This window comes from Pongo pygmaeus, chromosome 1 (genome assembly GCF_028885625.2).
Source record: "Pongo pygmaeus isolate AG05252 chromosome 1, NHGRI_mPonPyg2-v2.0_pri, whole genome shotgun sequence".
NCBI classification, from domain to species: Eukaryota; Metazoa; Chordata; class Mammalia; order Primates; family Hominidae; genus Pongo; species Pongo pygmaeus.
Window position 1 is genome coordinate 187,843,721 of NC_072373.2, and position 24,242 is coordinate 187,867,962.

Here is a 24,242-nt window from a genome sequence, read left to right on the forward strand (position 1 = left end):
GCCACTGCACTCCAGCCTGGGTGACAGAGCGAGACTCAAAACAACAAACAAAAAAAACTACCACATGTGGTAAGGATATTGTTTGGTGAAACTTTTGTTTTAGGCTTACATACACATGAATGTGTATACTGCATTTGACATAAAAATTATTCCTTACTGTGGGTTGTGGTAAAAAAAAAAATCGAGATACAAGAGGATGCCTGAACCAAGACAGCAATGGGTCACCTTTGTATTCCCCCTTCCTGGTTTTTTTTCCCCCCTTTGAGTCAGGGTCTTGCTCTGTCACCCAGGCTGGAGTGCAAGTGGTACAGTCATGGCTCACTGCAGCCTTGAACTCCTGGGCTCAAGCAATCCTCCTACCTCAGCCACCCGAGTAGCTAGGACTACAGATGTGTTCCACCACATCCAGCTAATTTTTTAAAAATTTTTTTGTAAAGATGGGGAATCGCCACATTGCCTAGGCTGGTGTCAAACTCCTGGCCTCCCAAATGCTGGGATTACAGGCATGAGCCACCATACCTGGCCTTTTATTCACATTTTAGAAAGAAAAATATTTATCTTCTACCTCTAAGAAATACCAGCGTAAGGGGTCCAGAGGCCATTGTGTCCATAATTGGAATAACATTGAATGCTAAGGGTCTTATAAGCATAGTCAAAGAAAACTAGGAACATATCATCTCTGCTTACCTGCCCAGAATTCCCTCATCCTGATGTGGTCCATCCCCAGTTTCTCAAAGGTACAGAGATATTTTTGAAGCTTTACATCTAAAACCAATAATGACAACACTGACTTTGGAAGTCAAGCTGTCTGGGTTTGACTCTAAGATCCACTACTTGGTGATTGTGTGGGCAAGTGTTAATCTCCCTAAGTCAATACTTTTTTTTTTTTGAGATGGAGTCTTGCTCTGTCACTCAGGCTAGAGTGCAGTGGTGCTATCTCGGCTCTGCCTCCTGGGTTCAAGCAATTCTCCTGCCTCAGCCTCGCGAGCAGCTGGGATTACAGGCACCCGCCACCACACCTGACTAATTTTTGTATTTTTAATAGATATAGGGTTTCACTGTGTTGGTCAGGCTGGTCTCAAACTCCTGACCTCAAGTGATCCGCCCACCTCAGCCTCCCAAAGTGCTGGAATTACAGGCACGAGCCACCGTGCCCGGCCCCTAAGTTAATAATTCTTAAGTGTTTTGGTCTCAGGGGTTTTATATACTCTAAAAATTGTTGTATGTATCATATTTGCTTTATTAGAAGTTAAAAGCTTAAAAAATATTTACTAATTCATTTAAAAGTGGTAACCCATTATAGGATAACATAAATAACGTTTTTGTGAAAAAATTTCAAAAATAATCATTTAGTGAGAAGAGTGGCATCGTTTTACATTTTTGCAAATCTCTTCAATATCCAGCATAATGGAAAAAAGCTGAATTCTCATATCTGCTTCTGTATACTGGATTCTCATCTTGTTTTGGTTGAAATATATGAAGAAAATGCAGCCTCACATTGATATGTAGTTAGAAAAGGGAGGAGTATTTTAATAGCCTTTTATGATCATTGTAGATAATCTTTAATACTATACCAAAACTCAGCGAGTGGTGGTTTCTTAAAGGTTAGTTGCAATATAGAATCTGATAGCATGTCAGTGATCTTTTTGTACTTTATTACATTAAAATCCTTTGGTCTTTGCATCTTTCCCTATGAACAGATCTTTCACCCATGCATGATTTTGTAACATCGTGCACTGATCATTTAGAAAATGTTGGTTCACCGAGTTATGCAGATTTTCCAAATGTTACCACATTGCATTACACAACGTCAGAAATATTTATTCATTAATATCCCCACTGATCTCACCAGAAAAGTCTGAGTATTGGAAAAGTGTCAAATGCACAGTGACAGTGAGTTTGGATACAAGTTTTCCAAAATTCTGCTTTTCACTTGGAAGCTTAAATTTTATCCTTGGCAACAAAAACTATTTCTTGAAGCAACAGGCTCTCTCTGTTTATATTTTCAGAAGGACAAGTCTGAGCAACCCTAGTCTGTCAATCGTCCTTTGGTGTTTCATAAGAAAAGAAGCGAGTTCAGCTCAAACTCAGACCAGTGCTTTTCCTCCAGAAAACCGTCTTCACTGCAGTATGCAGCAGGAATGTTCTATGTGTGCTTTCCATTTCATTCCACAGAATATTAAAAAGATGTGTACTCGGACAGGCACGGTGGCTCATACCTGTAATCCTAGCACTTTGGGAGGCCAAGGCAGGTGGATCACCTGAGGTCAGGAGTTCAAGACCAGCCTGACCAACATGGTGAAACCCTGTCTCTACTAAAAATGCAAAAAATTAGCTGGGTGTAGTGGCGGGCACCTGTAATCCCAGCTACTCAGGAGGCTGAGGCAGGAGAATCACTTGAACCTAGGAGGTGGAGGTTGCAGTGAGCCAAGATCACTCCATTGCACTCCAGCCTGCGTGACAAGAGCAAAACTCCGTCTAAAAAAAAGAAAGAAGTGTACTCAAGGGTAAAGATTTAATAAAATTAATAATTTTTACTACTTCATCATGACATTCTTCAGTTTTTTGTTTTTTACCGTGAGCCTGCAGCAGTGAAAAGTACAATAACTAGCAGTACTGTTTAGGGCCACTGCCTAGATTCAAACCAGAATGTCTGGCATGTTGCTCACCATTGCTTTGCTCCATTAGCAAAAATGTCATCAGAGTGACATTTTAGTCCCAGTTTTAGGATTAAGAAAACACGGTGGCTCACGCCTGTAATCCCAGCACTTTGGGAGGCCGAGATGGGCGGATCACGAGGTCAGGAGATCGGGACCATCTTGGCTAACACGGTGAAACCCGTCTCTACTGAAAATACAACAACAACAAAAAAATTAGCCAGGCGTGGTGGCGGGTGCCTGTAGTCCCAGATACTCGGGAGGCTGAGGCAGGAGAATTGCTTGAACCTGGGAGGCAGAGCTTGCAGTGAGCTGAGATCACGCCACTCCACTCCAGCCTGGGCGACAGTGTGAGACTCCGTCTCAAACAAAAAAAAAAAAAACAGTTTTGACCCTGAAAGGGTCTCAGGAACCCCAGGGGTCCACAGACCACACTTTGAGAACTGCTGACCTAAAACCTGTGGTCACCTACCTCATTGGATTGTTTAGGGGATTATGTAAAATAGTAAAATTCAAGGAACGGTTACTGACACATAGTAAGTTATATGGTATAGTAAATGTTAACTATACATTTACTGTACATAGTAAATGTTAACTATACATTTACTGTACATAGTAAATGTTAACTATTATTACTTTCTAAATTGAAATATGTATATATAGGAAGAGAAGAAGGCTAGAGGGGACAGAAAGCCATCTAACATTTATTTAACATATTTTACATGCCATTCATTATTCTAGGTGTCTTACGTTCATCCACATAAAACATCACGGTTGTTCAATCCACAAAACAACCCTGAAAGGAAGTAAATCCTCCATTTTACAGATAAGAAAATAGGCTTAGAGAGATTAAACGTTTTATTCAAGGTCAGGGCTAAAAGAGTAGCAGAATTCCCAGTCACTTGATTCTGCTTACCAGACACAGAAGTAGGACTTCAGGTTAGGAAGAAGGGACTAGAAGTTGACCAGGAGGGAAATCTACACTCTCTCAAGTTTAGGACAAAGAGAACTGCCTAAACCCCACTGGCTTCATGTATTCATTTGAGAAGTGCAGATTTTAAAGTCTTGGCCTTCTCCCTTGTTCCTAAGAGGAAGCCCAAGAAGAGACATTCTATTTTAGAAAACCACTATCTGAGGAAGTGAAGGCATTGAATGAGTAGCCTTAGTATCTGAGACCCTCAAGCCCATATAGAAGTATAACCATACTCTCAGAGAGGTGCAAGGAAGCACAGATCCCTCTGTTAACCAGCTGTCAGTTGACCTATAACTATCCTAGTGTCATTAACTTACAAAAAAAACTGGAGGCAATTAAGTATGAATTATTGCCGTTACAATCAAGCCATAATTTACACATCCAATTGGGTATTTTACTTTTCAAAGCTGTCCTCCTGGGGGTCTGTATATTTAACTCTGCTGCTGTCACTTAAAATGGACATGGAAATTCTCTTTCAGAATTGCATCTTTTTCCTTTTAACATAGTTTCAAATTTTAGAAACAGCCACAAGTCATTTGAGTCCAAATATGATACCTAATTTGATTTAATAATAGGATATAATTGGCTAATCTCAAATGTTAGGTTTTTGGAAAAAATTTAGTCAGTTCAGAATAAAACATGTTTTTCGCTTTTTGGTGGTGGTGGTGTTGAGCACCTATTTATTCAGGCATTGTTACAGCTGCTTGGTCCTTAAGAATTTATGTGAAGATCATTTTCAAATTGGAGTTCCTAAAATGCTTTAAGGGGAGCATCACACTGAAATGAATGTACAGCACTACACTGAAATGAATGTACAGCACTGAAGGACATCATATTGAAATGTCTAAGCCCATGTATATTTGTAAAATTCTTACCACATTGTAGTAACCTTGTATGTAACTTACTAGAATCCACAACTAAATCAATTCATATACAAAGTGAACATTTCTGAGTGCCAGGCACTATGGCAGATAGCAAAAATACAAAACCTAAACTGAAGGAGATATAAAGTCATGGGACACAGGCAAATCCATCTAACTAGGAACATATGAATGATTTAACAGGAGGGCACTATCTATTCTGTTACAGCCAAATCTTACTTTGGGTTTTTATTTTTAAACATCTAATTTGAGAATAGATGTATATTTACCACATACATTATTCTGGAAACTTAAAAAAGTTATATCCAGGGTAGAAGGTGTTCTGGCACAGTCTCTGAGCGGGGAGCAGAACCAGCCATCAATCCTTTTTTCCACGATCTGGGAGGTGGAATGTCTGTCTACACTGGGGGCTCAGTGGACCTGAGTTCTCGGTAAGGTACAACTTTGCCATGCAGTACTGTTTATTTCTATTTGATTTGGATTTTAGAATATGAAGTGGCATCTGAATAGCTAGGGTTTAGTAGTTTCCAGTGTAGGAAAGAAAATCCACACGAGATCCTGCAAGCCCGATGATGCCCTGTGTCACCAATGTCTCTAACTGCTAAACAAAAGCAAAAGGCAGCAGCTTTGAACTATTAAAATACAGAATGTTTAAGTTACAAAATCCTACACACATTCAAACTGGGCAACAAGAGAGTCCTGTGATTAGCTCTACTCTCAGAGCCAGAGTCTGCAAGAGTAAGAAATGCTTCAGGAAGCCCCACCAGGCAGGGCTGAGGCCGAGGCCAATACCAGTTCTGAAGGCTCTCACTCCTTTCCAAGGGATGGACCTTAGTAGCACACAGTCACCCAGCTGGTAACGGAGCTGGAACCCAAACCCAGCCCACACTGAGCTTGAGGCAGGGGGATATTCTGTTCTACGTGACATAAACAAGTATTGTCCGCAAGGGAGTCAGAACCCTGAATAAAGAGAAAGATGTGAAGGTCATTGACCCTACTTTGGTTTGCTCACTTCATGGCAACAGACATACCATATATCTAGTATATGAGAACACAGGCACATACAACGCTTTAGTGCAGGCTTGACCCAATATGCTGACACAAACCCCACAGAGGCCGGCAGGAGCTGGTAGAGCTGTTTAGCTTCCTCAGTGCTGTGGCGAAAGACAGGCTGCCTTGCCCCACAGAGCATCTGGAAAGAAGATGTACGAGAGCGACCACATCAGGCAGTAAAAAGCAGACAGAGACAATGGGGAGAAAAACAGCATGATGACACCTGGAAGAAGAAAAAGTGCACTCAATTTCTAGGAAGCTGTCTTCTATGCTCTCTACCCTCTACTCTCCCGTCCCCACCCTCCCATTGTTTATTTTTCACCCACAGTGCCTAAGCAACAAACAAAAAGAGACAGGAGCCCTGTCTTCAAGTTCAGTTTAATAGAGATAGGTAAGTAACTACAGAAGTATAGCCCAATGCAGTCTCAGGTTCCATTGTGTCAAATTCACATCAGAAGTTTCAGCCAATAATAAATCTGAATTGCCTTTGTTAGGGAAAACAAAACAAAACAAGACAAAAACCAAAAACCCTTGTTAGGAAAAAAAAAACTACCTCATTGTTTTAAATTTAACGTGATAATGACCAATGCAATATGATATGTATGCAGAAAAGAGTTTACGTGCAGGCCTGAGACTGCTATCCTCAGAAAGGCCTTCTTGCTAGGCTGGCCCTTGGCTGATGGCTGGAAACTTGAATAGTAAACAGTTCCCTAGACCAACATAAAACTTTCCCCAACTGATAAGAGTGTCTCACTGTTCCTAGACTGTTCATATAAGCACAGTGCTAACACCTGCTTTCCTTCTGGGAGTCTGGAATTTTGGTACCTGGTAGGCACAGGGTGCTGATGTGACCATCCCCCAGTAAAACTTGGGCACTGAGTCTCTGATCAGTTTCCCTGGTAGCCAACACTTTATAACAATTATAACAATTCAGTGCTGAGGAATTAAGTGCATCTCGTGTGACTCTACTGGGAGAGGACTCTCTGAAGCTTGCACCTGGTTTCCCCTGAACTTGCACCTTTTCCCTTTGCTGATTTTGCTTTACATCCTTTTGCTGAAATCAATCTTAGCCATGAGTACAACAAGCTGAGTCCTGTGAGTCTTCTCAGGGGTGGTCTTGGGGACTCCCAACACAATTTGCAACTCAGATTCGCCACCAAAAGGCAAAAGAGCACTCACGTTTGTGGAATATCTATTTTGCACTAGACATTCTGCTAGATGTGTACATTTTTTTTCATTTACATTTCACAATAATCCCGTGGTTTAGAACTAAGTCTGTTTTTCATAAGAAGAAACAGAAGTAACCCTTGCAAGGTCCTGATTCAAACCCACTTCTGCTTAACTCTTAAAAACCAGACATACTGCCTCAGGGAGCTCAAAAAGAGGACAAAGAGACTATGAGCCAATGGTATTTCCATGGGAATGATCACCATGTATCCTGTAAGAGAAATCAGAACATATGATCTGATAGAAGACCACTTCTAGGAGTAAGAAGCAGTTAAGGATATGCATGGGCATTTTGGAATACTGCATTTCAAGAATAGTCATTGACTGTTGAGGCAAAAAGACAATACTGAAAACCAGAGTTGTCTTGGAAAGTACATGACTGGCGCATTGGCTCATGCCTGTAATCTCAGTACTTTGGGAAGCCAAGGCAGGAGGATTGCTTGAGTCCAGGAATTTGAGATCAGCCTGGACAAAAGAGTGAGACCCCTCTCTACAATATATGTATGATTTTGGGGTACTCTCTGTAAAAAAAAAAAAAAAAAAGTATATCATATAAGGTCTCAGAGTGCTGGTCACAGGCCAGTTCTCAGACGTACGAAGCTCTGTGGGGTAGTAGGGACCTCAGTCTAAGAAGGCGACTGGCTGCGCTCCAAATAAGAAGAACGTCCACAGAAACCATTTTGAATTCTACCCAGTAGGGCTCTGGTATTAACTGTTGTCAAAATCTGTAAGGTGCAGTTTCCTCCCTTACTCACACAGCAGGACAATCTGAGGAAGGCTGAGGCCAAGTATGTGGTTTATTTTGAGAAGAGGGGTATCAGTAGTATCTGCAGAAGCGAAGAACACTAAGCAATACTACTGTTATGAGATAGGAGAAGGGGAGGTGGAGGAGAAGGGTGAGGCTAGAAATGGACACATCTGTGCCAGAGGATTTATATTTATTATCTCATTTAATCTCAGAAATCCTGCAAAGTAGGGATTAGTGGCTTCGTTTTACAGATGAATAAAATTGAGCTTAAAACAGTGAGGTATTAGCCCAAGTTCAACTAATATGTGCTAGAGTTAGAACTTGGGCTCAGGTCTTCCTGAGAAGCTTCCAAACCCAGAAGCTTCTCCACCATTCTGCCTCTGCCACCTAAGGCGTAGGAGGAGCCAGCTCCTGGAGCTTTGAAAGAGCTGTTGGTGCTAACGTTACAAAAGGTATAAAACTTAAGGGAAAGGTCAGGATGAAACCGAAGACCCTATAAACTAGATGGGACTCACACGGGAATAATGGAAGGAACTCTGTATCCCCACAGTTGTTTGTCTTGTTTACAGGAGCACATTTTAAGAGAAGAAAAACTGATATTCCTTGAAGGAAGCCCTAAATCAGGGGAAGCTCTAGGGAGACTTCTGCAAGGCCCCAGTGTGACCAGGAACTCAGGGCCTGGAACCCAGTGCTCAGTTACTTCAAACCCAACCCTAAGAGTCATTCATGTCTCCTCCTTCCTCAATGTCAATTCTATTTCCAACATTTATCTCAAATCCATTCACTTCTCTTTATCTCCACTGCCACCATGACCTCTCATCTGAACAAAAAGTTTGTTTTCCTCCTTACCTCTCAGACCTACAATCTATTCTCCACATTGCAGTCAAAGTGATTATTGAAAACTGCTGCTCCAGTCATACCACTTCCCTGCATAAATCCCTTTAGAGGCTCCTCATTTGTCTTTGGTATCAAATCCCAAATCCTGCCAGGTCTGCTCACCTCATGGCCTCAGTCTGTGTCACTGGCTGTCTCAGCAAGTTTCAGCCACATTGCTCCATTAATGTGTCCAGCCCCTGTGGCCTCAAAGCCATCACAACATACTGTTCCTCTGCCTGAACCTCCTGAACCTCCCCATCCCCACCTGGCCACTCCTCTTGTAGGTCTCACTTAAATGACACCTGCTTAAGGATCCTTTCTTCCCTTCAGATCATCCCAGCCTGAAGTAGGTCACCCTCTGACACTCTCTCAGAGCACCCTGCACTTGCATAATACATACAGTAAAACTATGTGTTTCTAGATATTTCTGTGATTATTTGTTTGATATCTGTCTCCCCTGTGATCAGGCTCTAGATTCAGAGGCAGGGACTGTTTGCCTAGTTTACCAATTTGATTTCCAGTACCTGGCACACGGTGGGTGCTTCCTAAATCTCTATTGAACTTATTAACATTTAGCAAGTATATACTGAGCACCTACGATGTGATTGACACACTTCTAGGCACTGGGGATTATATTAATAGCATGAATAAAAGAGAGTCCTCTATTGGGGGTAGGTTTAGTGTTTATAGACAATAAGAAACTAGTAAATATGTCAGATGATTATCAGTTCTATGGGCAAAAATAAAGCAGAATAAGGGAGATAGAAAAATGCTGGGGTGAGGTACAGTGGCAATAAGCAACAGTGATAACAAATTGGCCATAGTGACATTTTCACTCACCTCCTATATAAACCAATTTTTTCCAGTTCTCAGACTCCAGGATTTTGTCATATGGATAGTAGCTCTGGTCCATCATGAAGAGAATCATGAGTGAGGCCATGCAGCAGAGGATGAACCTGTTGCCTTTGGTCAGAAGGGAGGTGGAAGCCAAGATGCAGGAAGCATAGGGGCAGGGTAGACCCTTGTATATGGAGGGGACTCCTGCCAGGAAGAACACTGGAGATTAGCTGCTTCCCTGTGCTCTAAAGATACCAAAATGAAGCAAGCCGCTCTCTCTTTGGGTATTCCCCTACCCAGGATACAATATTCCCTTAAACCCAAAGGCAGTGGCAGGCTGAAAATCGTTTATTCACAAAGATGATGCATGGGTTTTACATTGGTTTTCCAAGGGAAAGCAGGCAGCCAGCTAGGACCAGGGTGTGCCCTGGCTCCTAGGAAGTCTCTGCTGAAAGGGTCCTTTGAGACCTGCTAGTCTAAGCCCTGTGCTGTATCTGCTCTCCCTCACTTTGTGACCGTAGGCAAGACAATTTCCCTCACTGGAGCATGGTTTCTCCATCTGTTTTGAGGAACTGGAATACAACCTCCAGTTCTAGTCCAAGAATCAATGTGCTCCATCCAAAGGTCACAGGTCATGCATTGAGAAAGAGGCACAGCTGCTCCAAGAAATGAAGGCCCTTGCCTCCCAGCCCAGGGCTCTGCCAATGCAGCCTGCAGCCTTCAGTGGGCATGGGGCATGGGGCATGCAAGGAGGAAGGAAGAGAAGCTCCAAAAAAGGAGTCAGTAACTGCACCCCAGGCTTCTGGCATCCGACAACCCCCCGTTCTATGCTCCCCTGCCCTCTTTTCTAAGGCAATCTTGGTTCCACTCACCAGATGAATAAAAGGACAAGTGGAAAGAAGCAGCTGACACATAGATGATGGCCAGGATCCCACTCAGAAGTCCATCCACGCCTAGGAGCAGAGCGGAGGCCAAGCCGAAGGTGGTGAAGACGGCAAAGTCATTCAGCTCAGCTCCTGCCCCAGAGGGCCCAAGGTTAGAAGAACTTATACTCCCACGTCTTGCACCTTAGCCCCCATCTAGTAGGGGAGCTGGGGTAGTGACAAGAGGGGTCCTGAGGTCCCAGAAAGCAACAGCTTCTCCTCTGGGGCAGTCTTCAGATCAAAGATCGGGATCTCCTCCTGGCTCTGCCTTGCGCTGGCCAGTGGCCTTGGGCAAGTATTTCCCCCTCAGATCTTAGTTTTCCCATCCCTTAACATGCAAGGCTTGGACTACAATCAGATACAAACTGATAAGCTGTGGGACTTTTTTCAAGCTAAATCTTACATGGAAGCATTTTACTGTATTTTAAACCAGCTGCTCTGCTGGTTTAATTTTCATCTCCTCTCTGCCAACTTCCTCTCACCCCACCCCTACCCACTTCCACTCCAATACCTGGATGGGCCCAGAACAGGGAAGCAGGGCAGATGAGAAAACTGAAAGCCAGGACAAGGACTGCCCAAAGGTCAGTAAGTGAGCCAGCAGAGGAGCTGGAGCTGGACCGCGGGGCTCCTGAACTCCTGCTCCAGGGCTGCTGCTGCTGCTCTCAGGGGGGTGTGAACAGGGGTGGATGCCTGATGAAGGCCTGCAGGATGTTAGAGGATGGATGAAGGGGTGACCCCAGATGGATGCTACTGGGGGCAAGGATTAGGGGCCTGGGGCCTGAACTCACCCAATTTGGAGCAGATGTTGATGTGGCTGGTCATTGCCCTGACTGCCACGTCCAACAGGAAGCTGACCAGGAGCATCCAGGAGGCATAGTGGCGTTTCCTAAAGTGCAGGCCAGCAAGCCCAAACAGGGAAGCACTTTTGCAGTTTCCACTGGAGACTCTTCCCCCCACCCCAATTAGTATATTAGTATACACTAATATACTTCCCACACGCCTCCCACACTTGCACACATACACACATCTCTCATGTCCCCCACACTCACATCCTTTCTGATATATGCTGCTTTTTGCACCACACATGCACACACATGCCTACATCCCTCACAAACTCAATCTACAGTCTTAAAGGGGTGCCCCAAACCCCCTAGAACATCACTAAGATCCCTTCCAACTCTAACTTCCAGGCATTTTTGATGGCAGAGGGGACCTAGGTTCTAGCCCAGCCTCCACCACCATCTCCCTATGAATTCTTAGGTAAATCACTACCCCATCTCTAGGCCTGTTCCCCCATCTGTAAAATGAGGAGTGTGTGCTAAATGATTTGTTTAATGGATACAAACCTATTCAGATGACCTGTTTCTCCTTGTGTGAGTTTTGGTAACTTATATCTTTTAAGGGATTATTTTCAGCTACGATATCAAATTTGTGGGCATAGAGTTGTTCATAGCATTCCTTTATTATCCTTTTAATGTCTGTGGAATCAGTAGTAATGGCCCTTGTTTCATTTCTGATATTGGTAATTTCTTTCTTGTCTTTTTTTTAACTTGGTTAGCCTGGCTAGAGGTTTATCGATTTTATTGATCTTCTCAAAGAATCAGCTTTTGGTTTCATTCATTTTTCTCTATTAATTTCTTGTTTTCAATTTCTCTGATTGCCACTCTAATTTTTATTTTATTTTTTGAGATGGAGTCCCTCTGTTGCCCAGGCTGGAGTGCAGTGGCGTGATCTCCACTCACTGCAACCTCTGCCTCCCAGGTTCAAGCAATTCTTTTGCCTCAGCCTCCTAAGTAGCTGGGATTACAGGCATTTGCCACCACATCTGGCTAATTTTTGTATTTTTAGTAGAGATGGTGTTTCACCATGTTGGCCAGGGTGGTCTCGAACTCCTGACCTCAAGTGATCCACCAGCCTCAGCTTCCCAAAGTGCTGGAACTACAGGCATGAGCCACTGCGCCCGGCATGATTTTTACTTTTTACTTTTTATGCTTACTTTGGATTTAGTTTGCTTTTCTTTTTCTAGTTTCCTAAGGTTAAAGCTTAAATTATGGATTTTAAATCTTTCTTTTTTTGACTATATGCATTCAATGCAATAAATTTCCCTCAAAGCAAAGCACTGCTTGCCCTGCATCCTATAAGTTTTGATAAATCATATTTTCATTTTTTTTAGTTCAAAACATTTTTAATGTTTCATGAGACTTCTTTTATCCATGTGTCATTTAGAAGTGTGTTGTTTAATCTCCATATATTTCAGGATTTTTCAGCTATCTTTCTGTTATTGAATTCTAGTTCATTTCCATGTGGTCTGAGAGTATACTTCTTTTAAATTTGTTAAGGTATGTTTTATGGCCCAGAATGTGATCTGTCCAAGTGAGTTTGAGAAGAATGTGTACTCTGCATGGTTGGATGAAGTACTCTATAGATGTCCATTTTATCCAGGTGACCAATAGTGTTGCTGACTTCAACTATGTGTTTGCTGATTTTCTGTCTGCTGGATCTGTCAGTTTCTGATAGAGGGGTGTGGAAATCTCCAACCTTGATAGTAGACTCATCAATTTGTCCTTTCAGTTCTATTAGTTTTTGTCTCATGTATTTTGATGCTTTAAATGATTTCCATGAGCTCTTTCAGACCCCACATTCTTGATTCTGTGCCTCCATCCAGCACCCGCTCCCAGGTCCCTCTAAAAGCTGCCACCACAGCTCCAAGCAAACCTGCCCTGAGAGGCCCATTCTCAAGTCTGCACCCTGATTACAATGCTTAGGCAACCCAGAAGAAGCAAAGGGCCTGACCTAGACCTCAGCTGTCTCCAAACTACCACAGCATTTCCTTTGTTTAGACCTAGTCCTATGTATCTAAAGGGGACTGAAGCTAAATAAAAATACTCAGGGCACCATCATGGCAACACTCTTAGAAAATTAGGCTGAACTAAGAAGATAGAAATTTTCTGGGCTGGGCACAGTGGCTCACGTTTGTAATCCCAGCACTTTGGGAGGCCTAGGCAGGTGGATCACTTGAGCCCAGGTGTTTGAGACCAGCCTGGGCAATATAGTGAGACCTCATCTCTTAAAAAAAAAAAAAAAAAAAAGTTTCTTTAAAAAAGAAATTTTCTGCTGTAGGTGTGCCCTATGTTATTATACTCCAAAAACCAAGACTTAGAGAATCACAAAAATTTCCAGCTGGAAGGGGGCTTAAACATCATCAGGTAAAGTCATCTTATTTTGTGGATGAGAAACAAATCCAAAGAGAAGTCACTTGCTGATGGTTATAGACAATCAAGTAGATTAGGAGATGTTACCTGCATCATAAAGGATTTATCTTTAAAGGACTGACATCCCAAAAACATTGAAATGGGATTCAACTTACAGAAATAGAATTTGCTTACAACATTTCGGGGGAACATATACATGTCTCGGACCTCCCAGAACAGTGCTAATTTCAAATATTCTGCCAGGTCATATGATCTAAGAATTAGAAAATATGAACTGTGGCCTACCCAAAGATTGCATAAGGGCCACCAGAACAGAATCTATTGACTTTCTCATAAAAACCATTCTAGACTGCCATAGCTGGTATGAACTGGTACAGTTGAGTATGGGATCTTGGCCTCTTGACTCCTAAGCCACTGCACTTTCCCTGGGTACACCGTGGATTCCTATGCCTCAGTGCCTGCTCTCTAAACTCTCCCTCTCCTTCCCTCATGCCATTGGCTCCAGCTCTTGGCTAAGAGCTTGCTGGGCCCCAGACCTACCTGCTGAAGCTGAAGATGATGGAGAAGAGCCCCAGCACCATATTGGTCAGAGATAAGGCACTGGTAACATCCTTCCAGGAAACCTCATTTATCTGGGAATGGCTCTGGTCATGGCTCAGGAAGAAACTGGTACCCTTACCTGGGGCCCAAGAGAGAGGGACAAAGGGTTCCCAAGGTTAAGGAGTCCCAGAAGAGGCTCCCAGGGAACTGTTCCACTAGATCTCATCCCAGAATGGCACCCTCCCTACATTCTGTTTCACTGGCTGGACTAAGGGAGACAGGAGGTAGATGAAGGAGACTCAGGAGGTGAAGACAAAGGTGCTGAGGATCCAGCGTCTTGGGAAAGCTCAATAGCAGAGTGGGTGAACCAACACAAGCATAGTTTCCACTCCCTCTCCGACTGCACCTTTGCCCTGCAGTGCAGACATCCCTCCAGTCCATATGCTGACTCTCCTGGAGCCCCATGGCCCAGAACGCAGGGGATATGGGCCCTTCTCCCATCTAAGAGGTGGGCCCTTGTCACTGATGAAGGGTTGGCTTGAGAGAGAATTAGTGCCAGGAAGCCCTGTTGTCCCACAGTCCAAGCTCACTCCTTCTGAAGCACAGGGCTGCAGCCGAGGTGCCTCAAGGTCCTGGTTCTGACAGGTCCCAGTCAGAAGAGCAGGCCTACTTCCCACAAGGGAAGAGACGGCAGATTAAAAATGAATGTGTAGCTGGACATGGTGGCTCATGCCTGTAATCCCAGCACTTTGGGAGGCTGAGGCAAGTGGATCATCTGAGGCCAGGAGTTCAAGACCAGCCTGGCCAACATGTTGAAACCCCGTCTCTACTAAAAATACAAAAATTAGCTGGGTGTGGTGGTGCACACCTGTAATCCCAGCTACTCAGGAGGCTGAGGCAGGAGAATCGCTTGAACCTAGGAGGCAGGGGTTGCAGTGAGCCGAGATCACACCACTGCACTCCAGCCTGGGTGACCGAGCAAGACTCTGTCTAAAAAAAAAAGTGTATAGTACTGAATAGTTCACAAAGATCTTTTCACTATGTTCCCATCCCCATGTCTGCTTCTCAGATCCTGACAACCTCAGGAGATGGTGCTAGAATTCTCCCCTATTTTATGAATGAGGAAACTACGGCTAAAAGAAAGGAAGATACTTGCTCAAAGTCATACAGTAAGTAGAACCAAATCCCATCTGTTTGATTCTAAATCTGGTGTTTCTTCTGCTAGGAGCATAGATTTCAGCAGGAGGAGGTGTGTGGGATGTGGCAGTGAGGGAGCTCAATGGCCAGGCCTGCGAGGCAGCAGCAGCCTCCCTGTGTGTGCGGGCCCGTCCAGCCCAGGCCCCACAGTGCTCCCAGTCTCTCCCAGTCTCTCCCACAACAGGGAATTGGCTGGCCCTGCCCATCTTCACAGCCTGTCTTGTCTCTGTTTTCACTCTAAGACCACATTTGTACACCTTACACTCAATCTGCTTGTCAAACTGAGTCTCTTGGAGAAAGAGCCCCATTCCTCCCCAAAACTGAGAAGCCCCACTGGTTGGGGTAAACATACCAGCCACAAATAGATCCTGCATTTGAGTAAAATAAACAAGTTTCAAGGTGTTCCCAGATCTGTCTTCTCATTTAATCCTCACCCATTTCAGAGGTGAGGATTAATCTCACCTCCAGCTCTGCCTCCATCCAGCCCCTCTGTTCAGCCCCAGGCCCATCTGGTCTGGACAAGAGCTAAGACAAACCATGGTCCTTTCTCGTAAACCTGCAACCAAGATGCCAGCACCTGGGACTTGGAGTTTGGGACTAGAGTTTATCAGGGCAGCACTGCTGGGCTCACTGCCTCCATGGGCCAGCCTCACTCACCAAAGGGGATCAGTAGCTACATGGCCAGAGCCATTGGGATTCCTAAGACCTTCTTATGCCAGAGCCCCTCCAAACCTAAAACAAGAAGCAATGCAAGCCAGGGAAATCTGGTGAGGGAAGGGGACAAAGGACTTGCTGCATACTCCCTCCCCATGAACCCGCTGTAGTGGTCTCTCCTGGGTCTCTGGGCTGACCCCAGCAAGATCAAACATCCCAGTGTCTGCTGCTCAGAAACAGTTAGCAGGTGCCCAGGGTCTGTCTACCAGCTGTCAAGCATTGCTGCTGCCTCTGTGCTACTTCACACTGGTTAATTTTTAATTAATGGTCAATTGTCTACTATATTATCTCTTTCATTATCTCCTCCATTCACAAACCACTTTCACATTTAGGATTTCCATTGGCCCTGTGAGCACTGTCAGGCCAGGATTCTTATCCCTACTTTCCGGGTAAAGCAAGGAAGACTCAGAGATGGGAAGAACCTAGCTCAAGGTCACACCAGAAGTGGCAGAACAAAACTTACAATTTTGCCTTAAGTGTTCTTTCCCCTGTGCTCTGTTGTCTACCGACAAAGAGGACTGAATGTTGCATTGGTTATATACTCTGCCTGAGCTGGGTGCTGGTAGAAACCTTGGTCCCTGCCATCACAGAGTTTACAACCTATCCAAGGAAATGAGTCTCTTGCATACATGTGGAGACTTAGACTCTATTCATAGTGGTCTCTTATCTTACAGATGGGGAAACTGAGGTTTCAGGAGAGTTAAGTGACTTGTCCAGTAAATGGTGGAGCCAGGATTTGATTTGGGTCTCCTCTTTCCCAATTAAATGCTGTTTGCAGCAGAATGCATGGGTCCCAGGTGTGAAAGGATGTGGAATTGAGAGTAAGGGCTGTAGAAGACAACAGAAATAAGGAACTACTCATTCATTCAGCAAATGTTGGGCCAGGGGCAAGATGTGGTGCCTGATGCTTGGGACACAAAATATTAAGACCAAGGGACACAGTTTAGCCGCAGTACCTAACCCTGCACAGAAAAGAGGTGACTGGGCTACTAAGGGAGCACCAAAAAGGGGCTCAGCCTGCCACGGGGTGAGAAGGCTCCCAGGAGGGGTGAGGGCTGAGGCTTGGCACAGCACGAGCCTGCAGGTGATCTGATCACTCCCCAGCTTCTTGAATGCCCTCAGGATGGAGTCCAACTCCTGCGTTTGGTGTGCCAGCCCTGCTCAGCTCTCCCAGCTTCCTCTCAGTCCTCCCCACCCTTCTCAGAACCTCCCTTTGGACTTGGGTTGGGTGGTGCTCCTCTTTGGGAAGCCCCTCTGACATCCCCCCCAAGCACGTTAGGTGCCCCTCATCTGTATGGTCTTGTCTTCTTGTGCTTACCGTGTGACACTTGGCACTCTGTTTTGGCACCGCCTACACTGGCTTTCCTGCAGGGAATGCAATTTGAGTGCTGGCCGAGGTCCCTGTGCCCAGTATGAGGCCTGACAATAGACGTTGTTCTGTGTTTGTTAAATTAACATCACAGGTCACTCTGGTGCTTCCCTGAGGCCCTCTCGCTGCACCAAATCTATTGACCCTCCATCTAACCCTGCCCAGTGTGGCCTCCGAGAAGCCTCAGATGAATGCTCAACAGTCCAGCCCCTTCCGCATACCCAGCAACTACCCAGTTCTTTTGGTCTTCCACTTACTTATTTTTTTAAATGCTGTTTATTTATTGCTGATGGCTGCTCTGTGCCAGGCCTTGTGTGTGTGTGGGGATGAGGAGAAGAACAAGAGCCAGGCCACACCCTCCAGCAGCTCAGAGTCTGGTAGAGGAGGCAGCTGTGTGTAGGGACAAGTGTAATGTTGGACAAGGGGATGTGCCAGCTGTTGTGGAGAGACTAAGTCTGGGGTGGGGCAGGGAAAGGTTCCACTCCTGTGGTGACATTTATCAGGGTCTCTAAGGATGAACAAAGAATTAGGAGGGACATTCTTGGCCCAGGGAATGAACCGCAGGTGCGGAAGCACGATGAGGAGGCTGGATCCTGGGAGAGAGGGGTGACCAGAGATGACACTGGCAGGTAGGCTGCAGGGGGTGGTCGTGCGGATGTGACCTTGAGTGGCAGCCCGTGGCGGGCACTGTGGTGTTCAGTAAGGGAGCAGAGTCTTTGTCAGACACGGGCAGGGAGCGCAGGGCGGCTTGGAGGCGGCAAACTGCAGAAAAGGAAACCGGCCAGGAGACGGGGGAGGGGGGGCGAGGAGGGTGGACGTGAGGAGGAGAAAAGCAGGGTTGTGGCAGTGGGGCTGCAGAGGAGGGGAGAGTTGAATATGGCTCTGAGGTTTCTAACTGAGTGGCAGGGCGGCGCCTCCGCGGAGTGAAACCATCCAGGCGGAGCTCTCCAACCGGCGACACGCGTGGCACAGGCACGGCGACGCCGCCGCTCATGCCAGTTACAGACCCTCTCCCCTCCCCTCCCAGCCCCCGCTCCTTTCCTGGAGGCTGGAAACCCTCCGACGGAGGGCCGGCCTCTGGGGACGCGACGTGGTCCCCCTGGCCCACTCTGGCTGTCCCGAGGCTGCCCAGGCCCGGCTTCAGCCGCGACCACATCGGGAAGATGGAGCTGGGCTGGTCGCCGACAGCACCCGGGCAGCGGCGCTTCTCACCCCTTCCACGCGGCCGCGGAGGCTCACCTGGGGGCTCACCCTGGGGACAAGGCATTCCTACATGAGATGGGGGTCCACCCTCCTGCCCCGTTTCCTGTGCGGTGGAGGGGGCCAGCCCTGGCGAGGAGCGCCTCTCGCTCCCACCCTAGCTCTTAGCTCACAATCCCCAGAGCAGGGGAGGGGTTGCGGGTCTGTAGTCGGGGAGAAGGGCCTCAGTTTCCAGGGGAGCCCAGGTCTTGTAGTGAGGGCGGTGGGGAATGGAGGAGTCCCGGGGAAGGGGACTTCTCCTCTACCTGGGCCAGGCTGGGAAGGTTTCACGGTGGAGACGGCGGCCCAGGCGCGTGGGCCCGGAGTGGTGCAGGAAATGCGCTGCGGAGGCGAGGCTGTCCAGGGATGCTGGGCCCAGCCTCTCCTGGGCCCCTAGAAGGTAAGCTCCATGCGAGCAGGGCTGCTTGTACGCGGGCAGGGCTGCTTGTACGTTTGCTTCGCTACTGTTCGCTGTGCCTATAGGAAGGGCATAGGCACATAGGAATACTATTTGGATGAATGACAAGCTAAGGAATTTGGATTCAATTCCTGAAGAAAAGTTTTTCAGTAGGTAGGTGACGTGGTCAGGTTGTTTCAGGAAGAGTAACCTGGCAGGCATTGTGGAGGAAGGATCTGCAATCCTGCAGGGCAGGAGGCAGGTGAGCAACAGACGGGATGGGAAGAAGGAGCCCCCTCAGGAGCCCATGTGAGACGGACTTCCAGGGGTGAGAGCAGCGAGAGGGAGGGGATAAGAGCATCTCAGAGGTGACTATCTTTGGCAGCTGGGCTGACAACGTGCTACAGAAAGAAACTTTTTGGTATTGGGTAAGGATTTCAGGCACGGGTTCTCAGACAGGGCCCCATCCTCACCAGCCCACCGGAAGCGACACTGGAGCAGGGATCACTGTGAGGAACCCACAGGAGAATATAAAAGGGCAAGGGAGCTAGGAGGTCAAGTGACACTTTGCCTCTCCTTGCAGCCAGCCCGGGAAAGAGGAGTATGAGACCGAGCATGTTCTGAGGAGAACACCACGCAGCAAGTACTGGGCTACATGTTGTACAGACATTCTTATCATCTCACTGGAACCTCTCAGCTACCCTGAGGTTAGCGTTAGCATTCCCATCCTACAGAACAGGAAATAGTGGATCAGACAGCTGATTCTACTGAAGAATACACCATTAATAATTAGTGGAGCTGAGACCTGAAAACAGCGATACCAAAGTCAGACCTAGGGTGTGTGAGAAACCAGGTGGAGGCAACAAAAGGTTTGCTACATACACGCCCCAGCCTGAGTCAGGCCAGCTTCCTTTGATCATCCATGTGTTTCTTTTCATTGCTCCCTGCCACGTGGCCCATTAAAGTGGCAAAGTAGCCGGGCACGATGGCTCACGCCTGTAATCCCAGCACTTTGGGAGGCCGAGGCAGGCAGATCACGAGGTCAGGAGATCAAGACCATCCTAGCCAACATGGTGAAACCCTGTCTCTACTAAAAATACAAAAAAAAATTGGCCGGGTGTGGCAGTGCGTGCCTGTAGTCCCAGCTACTCGGGAGGCTGAGGCAGGAGAATGCTTGAACCCGGGAGGCGGAGGCTGCAGTGAGCTGAGATTGCACCACTGCACTCCAGCCTGGGCGACAAAGCGAGACTCCATATCGGAGAAAAAAAAAAGAGTGGCAAATTAAAAACTGTAGCATAGTGATTATACCAGCTTACCTTTAAACCAAGTTTACATTCCAGCGTTAACACTTACCAGATATATAAATGTGAACAAGTTACTTTTTCTGAACCTGTTTCCTAATCTGCAAAATGGGATTGTTGTCAGAATTAAATGAGATTATATGCTTGACAGAGAGTCGAAGCTCAATTATTAGCATTATTAATCTAAGGATATGATCATACATCTATTAGCCTGGACATCCCCAAAGTTTCCTTCAGGAGAGGGGAAGGAAGCAGGGTAGCTGAGAAAGATACCCCCCTAACAGAAGTTTCTACCTTCCTTCATTCTGGATCTCACAGGAAGTACAGAACAGGAACAGTAAGTTAGGCTACTTACGCTTGTGCTAATATGGTAGCCAGCAGCCACATGTGGCTACTGAGCACTTGAAAGGTGGCTAGTCTGAATTCAGATGTGCTTTAAGTATAAAATACATACCAAAGTTCGAATGCTTAGTTTAAAAAAGAATGTAAAATAATTTTTTTTAGTAATTTGTTGAAATGCTAATAGTTTGGATATGTTGGGTTAGATAAAATGTATTTATTTATTTATTTTTTTGAGACAGGGTCTCACTGTGTCACCCACGCTGGAATGCAGTGACATGATCATGGCTCAAAGCAGCCTGGACCTCCCAGGCTCAAGCAATCCTCCCACCTCAGCCTCCCAAGTAGCTGGGACCACAGGCACACGCCACCATGCCTGGCTAATGTTTGTATTTTTTGTAGAGATGAGATCTCCCCATGTTGGCCAGGCTGGTCTTGAACTCTTAGGCTCAAGTGATCTTCCTGCCTCAGAGTTCCAAAGTGCTGAGACTACAGGCATGAGCCACTGCACCCAGTGATAAAATGTATTCTTAAAGTTAATTTCACTTTTTACTTTTTGATGTAGCTACTGGAAAAATTTAGATCACACATGTAGCTCACATTATATTTCTATTAACTGCATTGACTTGGATCCTTTGCAGGATATAGGTGCAGAGCTGCAGATGTCCATCCATTGATTTATTCTTTTTTTTTTTTTTTTTTTTTGAGATGGAGTCTCACTCTGTCACTCAGGCTGCAGTGCAGTGGTGGAATCTCGGTTCACTGCAACCTCTGCCTCCCAGGTTTAAGCAATTCTCAGGCCTCAGCCTCCTGAGTAGCTGGGATTACAGGTGCCCGCCACCACACTCAACTGATTTTTATATTTTTAGTAGAGATGGGGGTTTCACCATGGTGGCCAGGCTGGTCTTCAACTCCTGACCTCAAGTGATCTGCCTGTCTTGGCCTCCCAAAGTGCTGGGATTACAGGCATGAGCTACCATGCCTGGCCCACTTATTCATTATTAAGAGTATTTATCATGCGCCAGGCACTATTTTAGATGCTAGAGACAGCAGTAAACAAGACAAAGACAGTCTCTGTCCTCACAGAACTTATAATCACAGAACTTATAAACAGAAGCAAAACATAAATCATTTCTGGTTGTGCTAAGTGCTGTGGAAAACAAAGCAGAATCAGAACCACTTTAATGTGAGAAGGGCTGGTATTTCTGATAGGGTCATCGGGGAAGTGGTATTTCAGCAGGGACCTAAAGGATGAGAAGACACAAATCTGCAAAGATCTTGGAGGCAATGCTCCAAGCAGATGAGACAGCAAATGTAAATGAGCAGCAGTGAGCTTGGTGTGTGGGAAGAACAGCAAGGTCAGCAAAGCAGGAACATGCTGAGTCCTGAGAGTGGCAGATCACATAGAATCTAGGGAAGAAATGAGAAATTCTGGGATTTTTTTTTTAAACAGAGGTGTTGTGATCTGGCTTGTAGTTTGTTTGTTTTGAGATGGAGTCTCGCTCTGTCGCCCAGGCTGTAGTGGAGTGGCGTGATCTCCACTCACTGCAAGCTCCACCTCTCAGGTTCACACCATTCTCCTGCCTCAGCCTCCCAAGTAGCTGGGACTACAGGCGCCCGCCACCACACCCAGCTAATTTTTTGTATTTTTAATAGAGGCGGGGTTTCACCATGTTAGCCAGGATGGTCTCGATCTCCTGACCTCGTGATCCGCCCGCCTTGGCCTCCCAAAGTGCTGGGATTACAGGCGTGAGCCACCACGCCCAGCCTTGTAATTTTAAAAGATGATGCTGACAGCCTCTGTGGAAGCAGGGAGGCAAGTTAGGAGATTACTGCATTGTCCAGGCTGGACGTGTTGGTGGCTTGGACTAAGGGGGAAAGGGGTGAGGAGAAGAGAAGCAGTCACATTTGGAATACATTTTGAAGGCAGAGCTGGAACTTGCTGACTGGTATGGGGAGAAGAAGAAAAATCAAGAATGACTTAGGTTCTTGGCTGCCACAATAGTGTGAGACAGGTGCTGATGGAAAGACAGAGGACTGGTGGTGAAACAGGTTTTGGGGATGAACTCAAGAGTTTAGATTTGGACACGTTAAATTTGTAATGACTACAAGTCAAGTAGAGATATCAAGTAAGGCTGTTTGACAAACAAGTGTGCATGAAACTTGGGGACTGATGAGGGCTGGAGATATGTATGCGAGTCAGCAGCGTATGGACAGCATTTGAAGCCTGGGGAATGGATTAGACCACTTAGTAGAGATAAAGAGGAGGGGGCCATAGACTTGGCCTCAGAAGATAGATGTCAGGAAGAGGAGGATCAGGACACAGAAAAGGTACAGTCAGTGAAGTAGAGAAAAGCAGGAGATGATAATATTACAAATCAAAATGAAGAAAAAAGCTTTCAAGTACAGACTGCTCCACTGAATCAAATGCTGTTTAAAGACTACAGAAATGAAATTTTTCCAGGCACGCTGTAGCTCCTTCCTCCCAAGCTCCAGCTCCTTAAAGGAACGAATGAACCCTATCTTCTGATGGGGGTTCTATATCCAGGCTTTAATGCCGGAGATATGGGCTCAATTGTTTATAAGTTGTATGACCTTAAATAAGTTACTTAACTTCTCTATACCTTGATATACATCCTCTACATACCTATCACTAAATGCTCAAGTGAACTACTCCTATAGTATCTCACATAAACATCTTATTCTGCTTGAGGCCAGGAATTTGGGACTAGCCTGGGCAACATGGTGAGTCCTCATCTCTACAAAAAAAATTTTTAATTAGCTGGACATGTTGGTGCATACCTGTAGTCCTAGCTACTTGGGAAGCTAAGGCAGGAGGATCACTTGAGCCCAGGAGTTCAAGGCTGCAGTGAGCTATGATTGAGCCACTGCTCTCCAGCCTGAGTAACACAGTGAGACTGTCTCAAAACAAAACAAAACAAAACAAAAAAACTTACTTTATCACTTTTGTGATTTAACTTCTTTACAGCTCTATACTGAGATCCTTTATGACTGTCTTAATTGGCCCAAACAGGATTAAGGTTATGGTCAGACTCAAACAGGACTGTGTCTGAATCTGACCTCTACCACTTCCCATCTGTATAACCATGGGCCAGTTTCAGAATCTCTGAGATGTTCCTGCTCTGTAACATAAGAATACTATATACCTCATTGATGGTGGGTTATGTGAAGATTAAAAGAGATAATGGATACTTAGCAGAATAAAGGCTCACTAGACAGTAGTTATCATCTTTGTATCTGTAACACTAATACTCTTCATGTTTGTGGACTGATAACTTGAGAAAGTAAGATACAAGCCAGCTCTCCTTTCCTCCTTCCAGAGCACTAGGGTGGAGAAAGGGACCTACAGTCAGCTGTTACTCACACCCAGTAACTTGGTAAGGGCCAACAAGGTGGATTATCAATATCACAGAGTATCATTGATTATTCTGGAAAATAACAGGGATGTCCTCCTCCTCCTGCAAATTTTGTTGAGGGGATCCCCACTATTCAATGCAGACACTCAAGCCAGAAATTCAAGCATCATCTAAGAGTCTTTCCTCTAATCCCTCTGACATTTTATTAACAAGATGGCAATTGACTGTACTTTCAATGTGCCATGCTTCATGAAATGTAAGATGCTATCTGTTATGATTCTTTTTTTTTTGAGACGGAGTCTCGCTCTGTTGCCCAAGTTGGAGTGCAGTGGCGCAATCTCGGCTCACTGCAAGCTCTGCCTCCCAGGTTCACGCCATTCTC

The 24,242-nt window shown here is 45.7% G+C and overlaps 1 protein-coding gene across 7 annotated transcripts in view; it reads right to left on the reverse strand.

Annotated features, from left to right (window-relative positions):
- The window catches only part of TMEM269 (transmembrane protein 269), a 38,436-nt gene extending 19,775 nt beyond the window's left edge, over positions 1–18,661 (reverse strand). Inside the window, exons 1-6 of one of the 7 annotated variants that reach the window (XR_010124791.1) lie at positions 18,447–18,661; positions 13,928–14,066; positions 10,964–11,061; positions 10,125–10,268; positions 9,256–9,456; positions 5,618–5,787 (exon numbers count right to left, since the gene is read on the reverse strand). Coding sequence is in view for 6 of the 7 variants with exons in the window: in XM_054492012.2 (XP_054347987.1) it covers positions 5,660–5,787; positions 9,256–9,456; positions 10,125–10,268; positions 10,964–11,121; positions 13,928–14,066; positions 18,447–18,474 (798 nt within the window). In the remaining variant the exon portion in view is untranslated. Of the gene's footprint in view, positions 1–3,497; positions 5,788–9,255; positions 9,457–10,124; positions 10,269–10,963; positions 11,122–13,927; positions 14,067–17,156; positions 18,300–18,446 lie in introns of those variants that run through there. The other 6 variants (XM_063657122.1, XM_054492023.2, XM_063657120.1 and 3 more) reach the window with 6 other exon arrangements.
- Between the last annotated feature and the right edge of the window lie 5,581 nt (positions 18,662–24,242).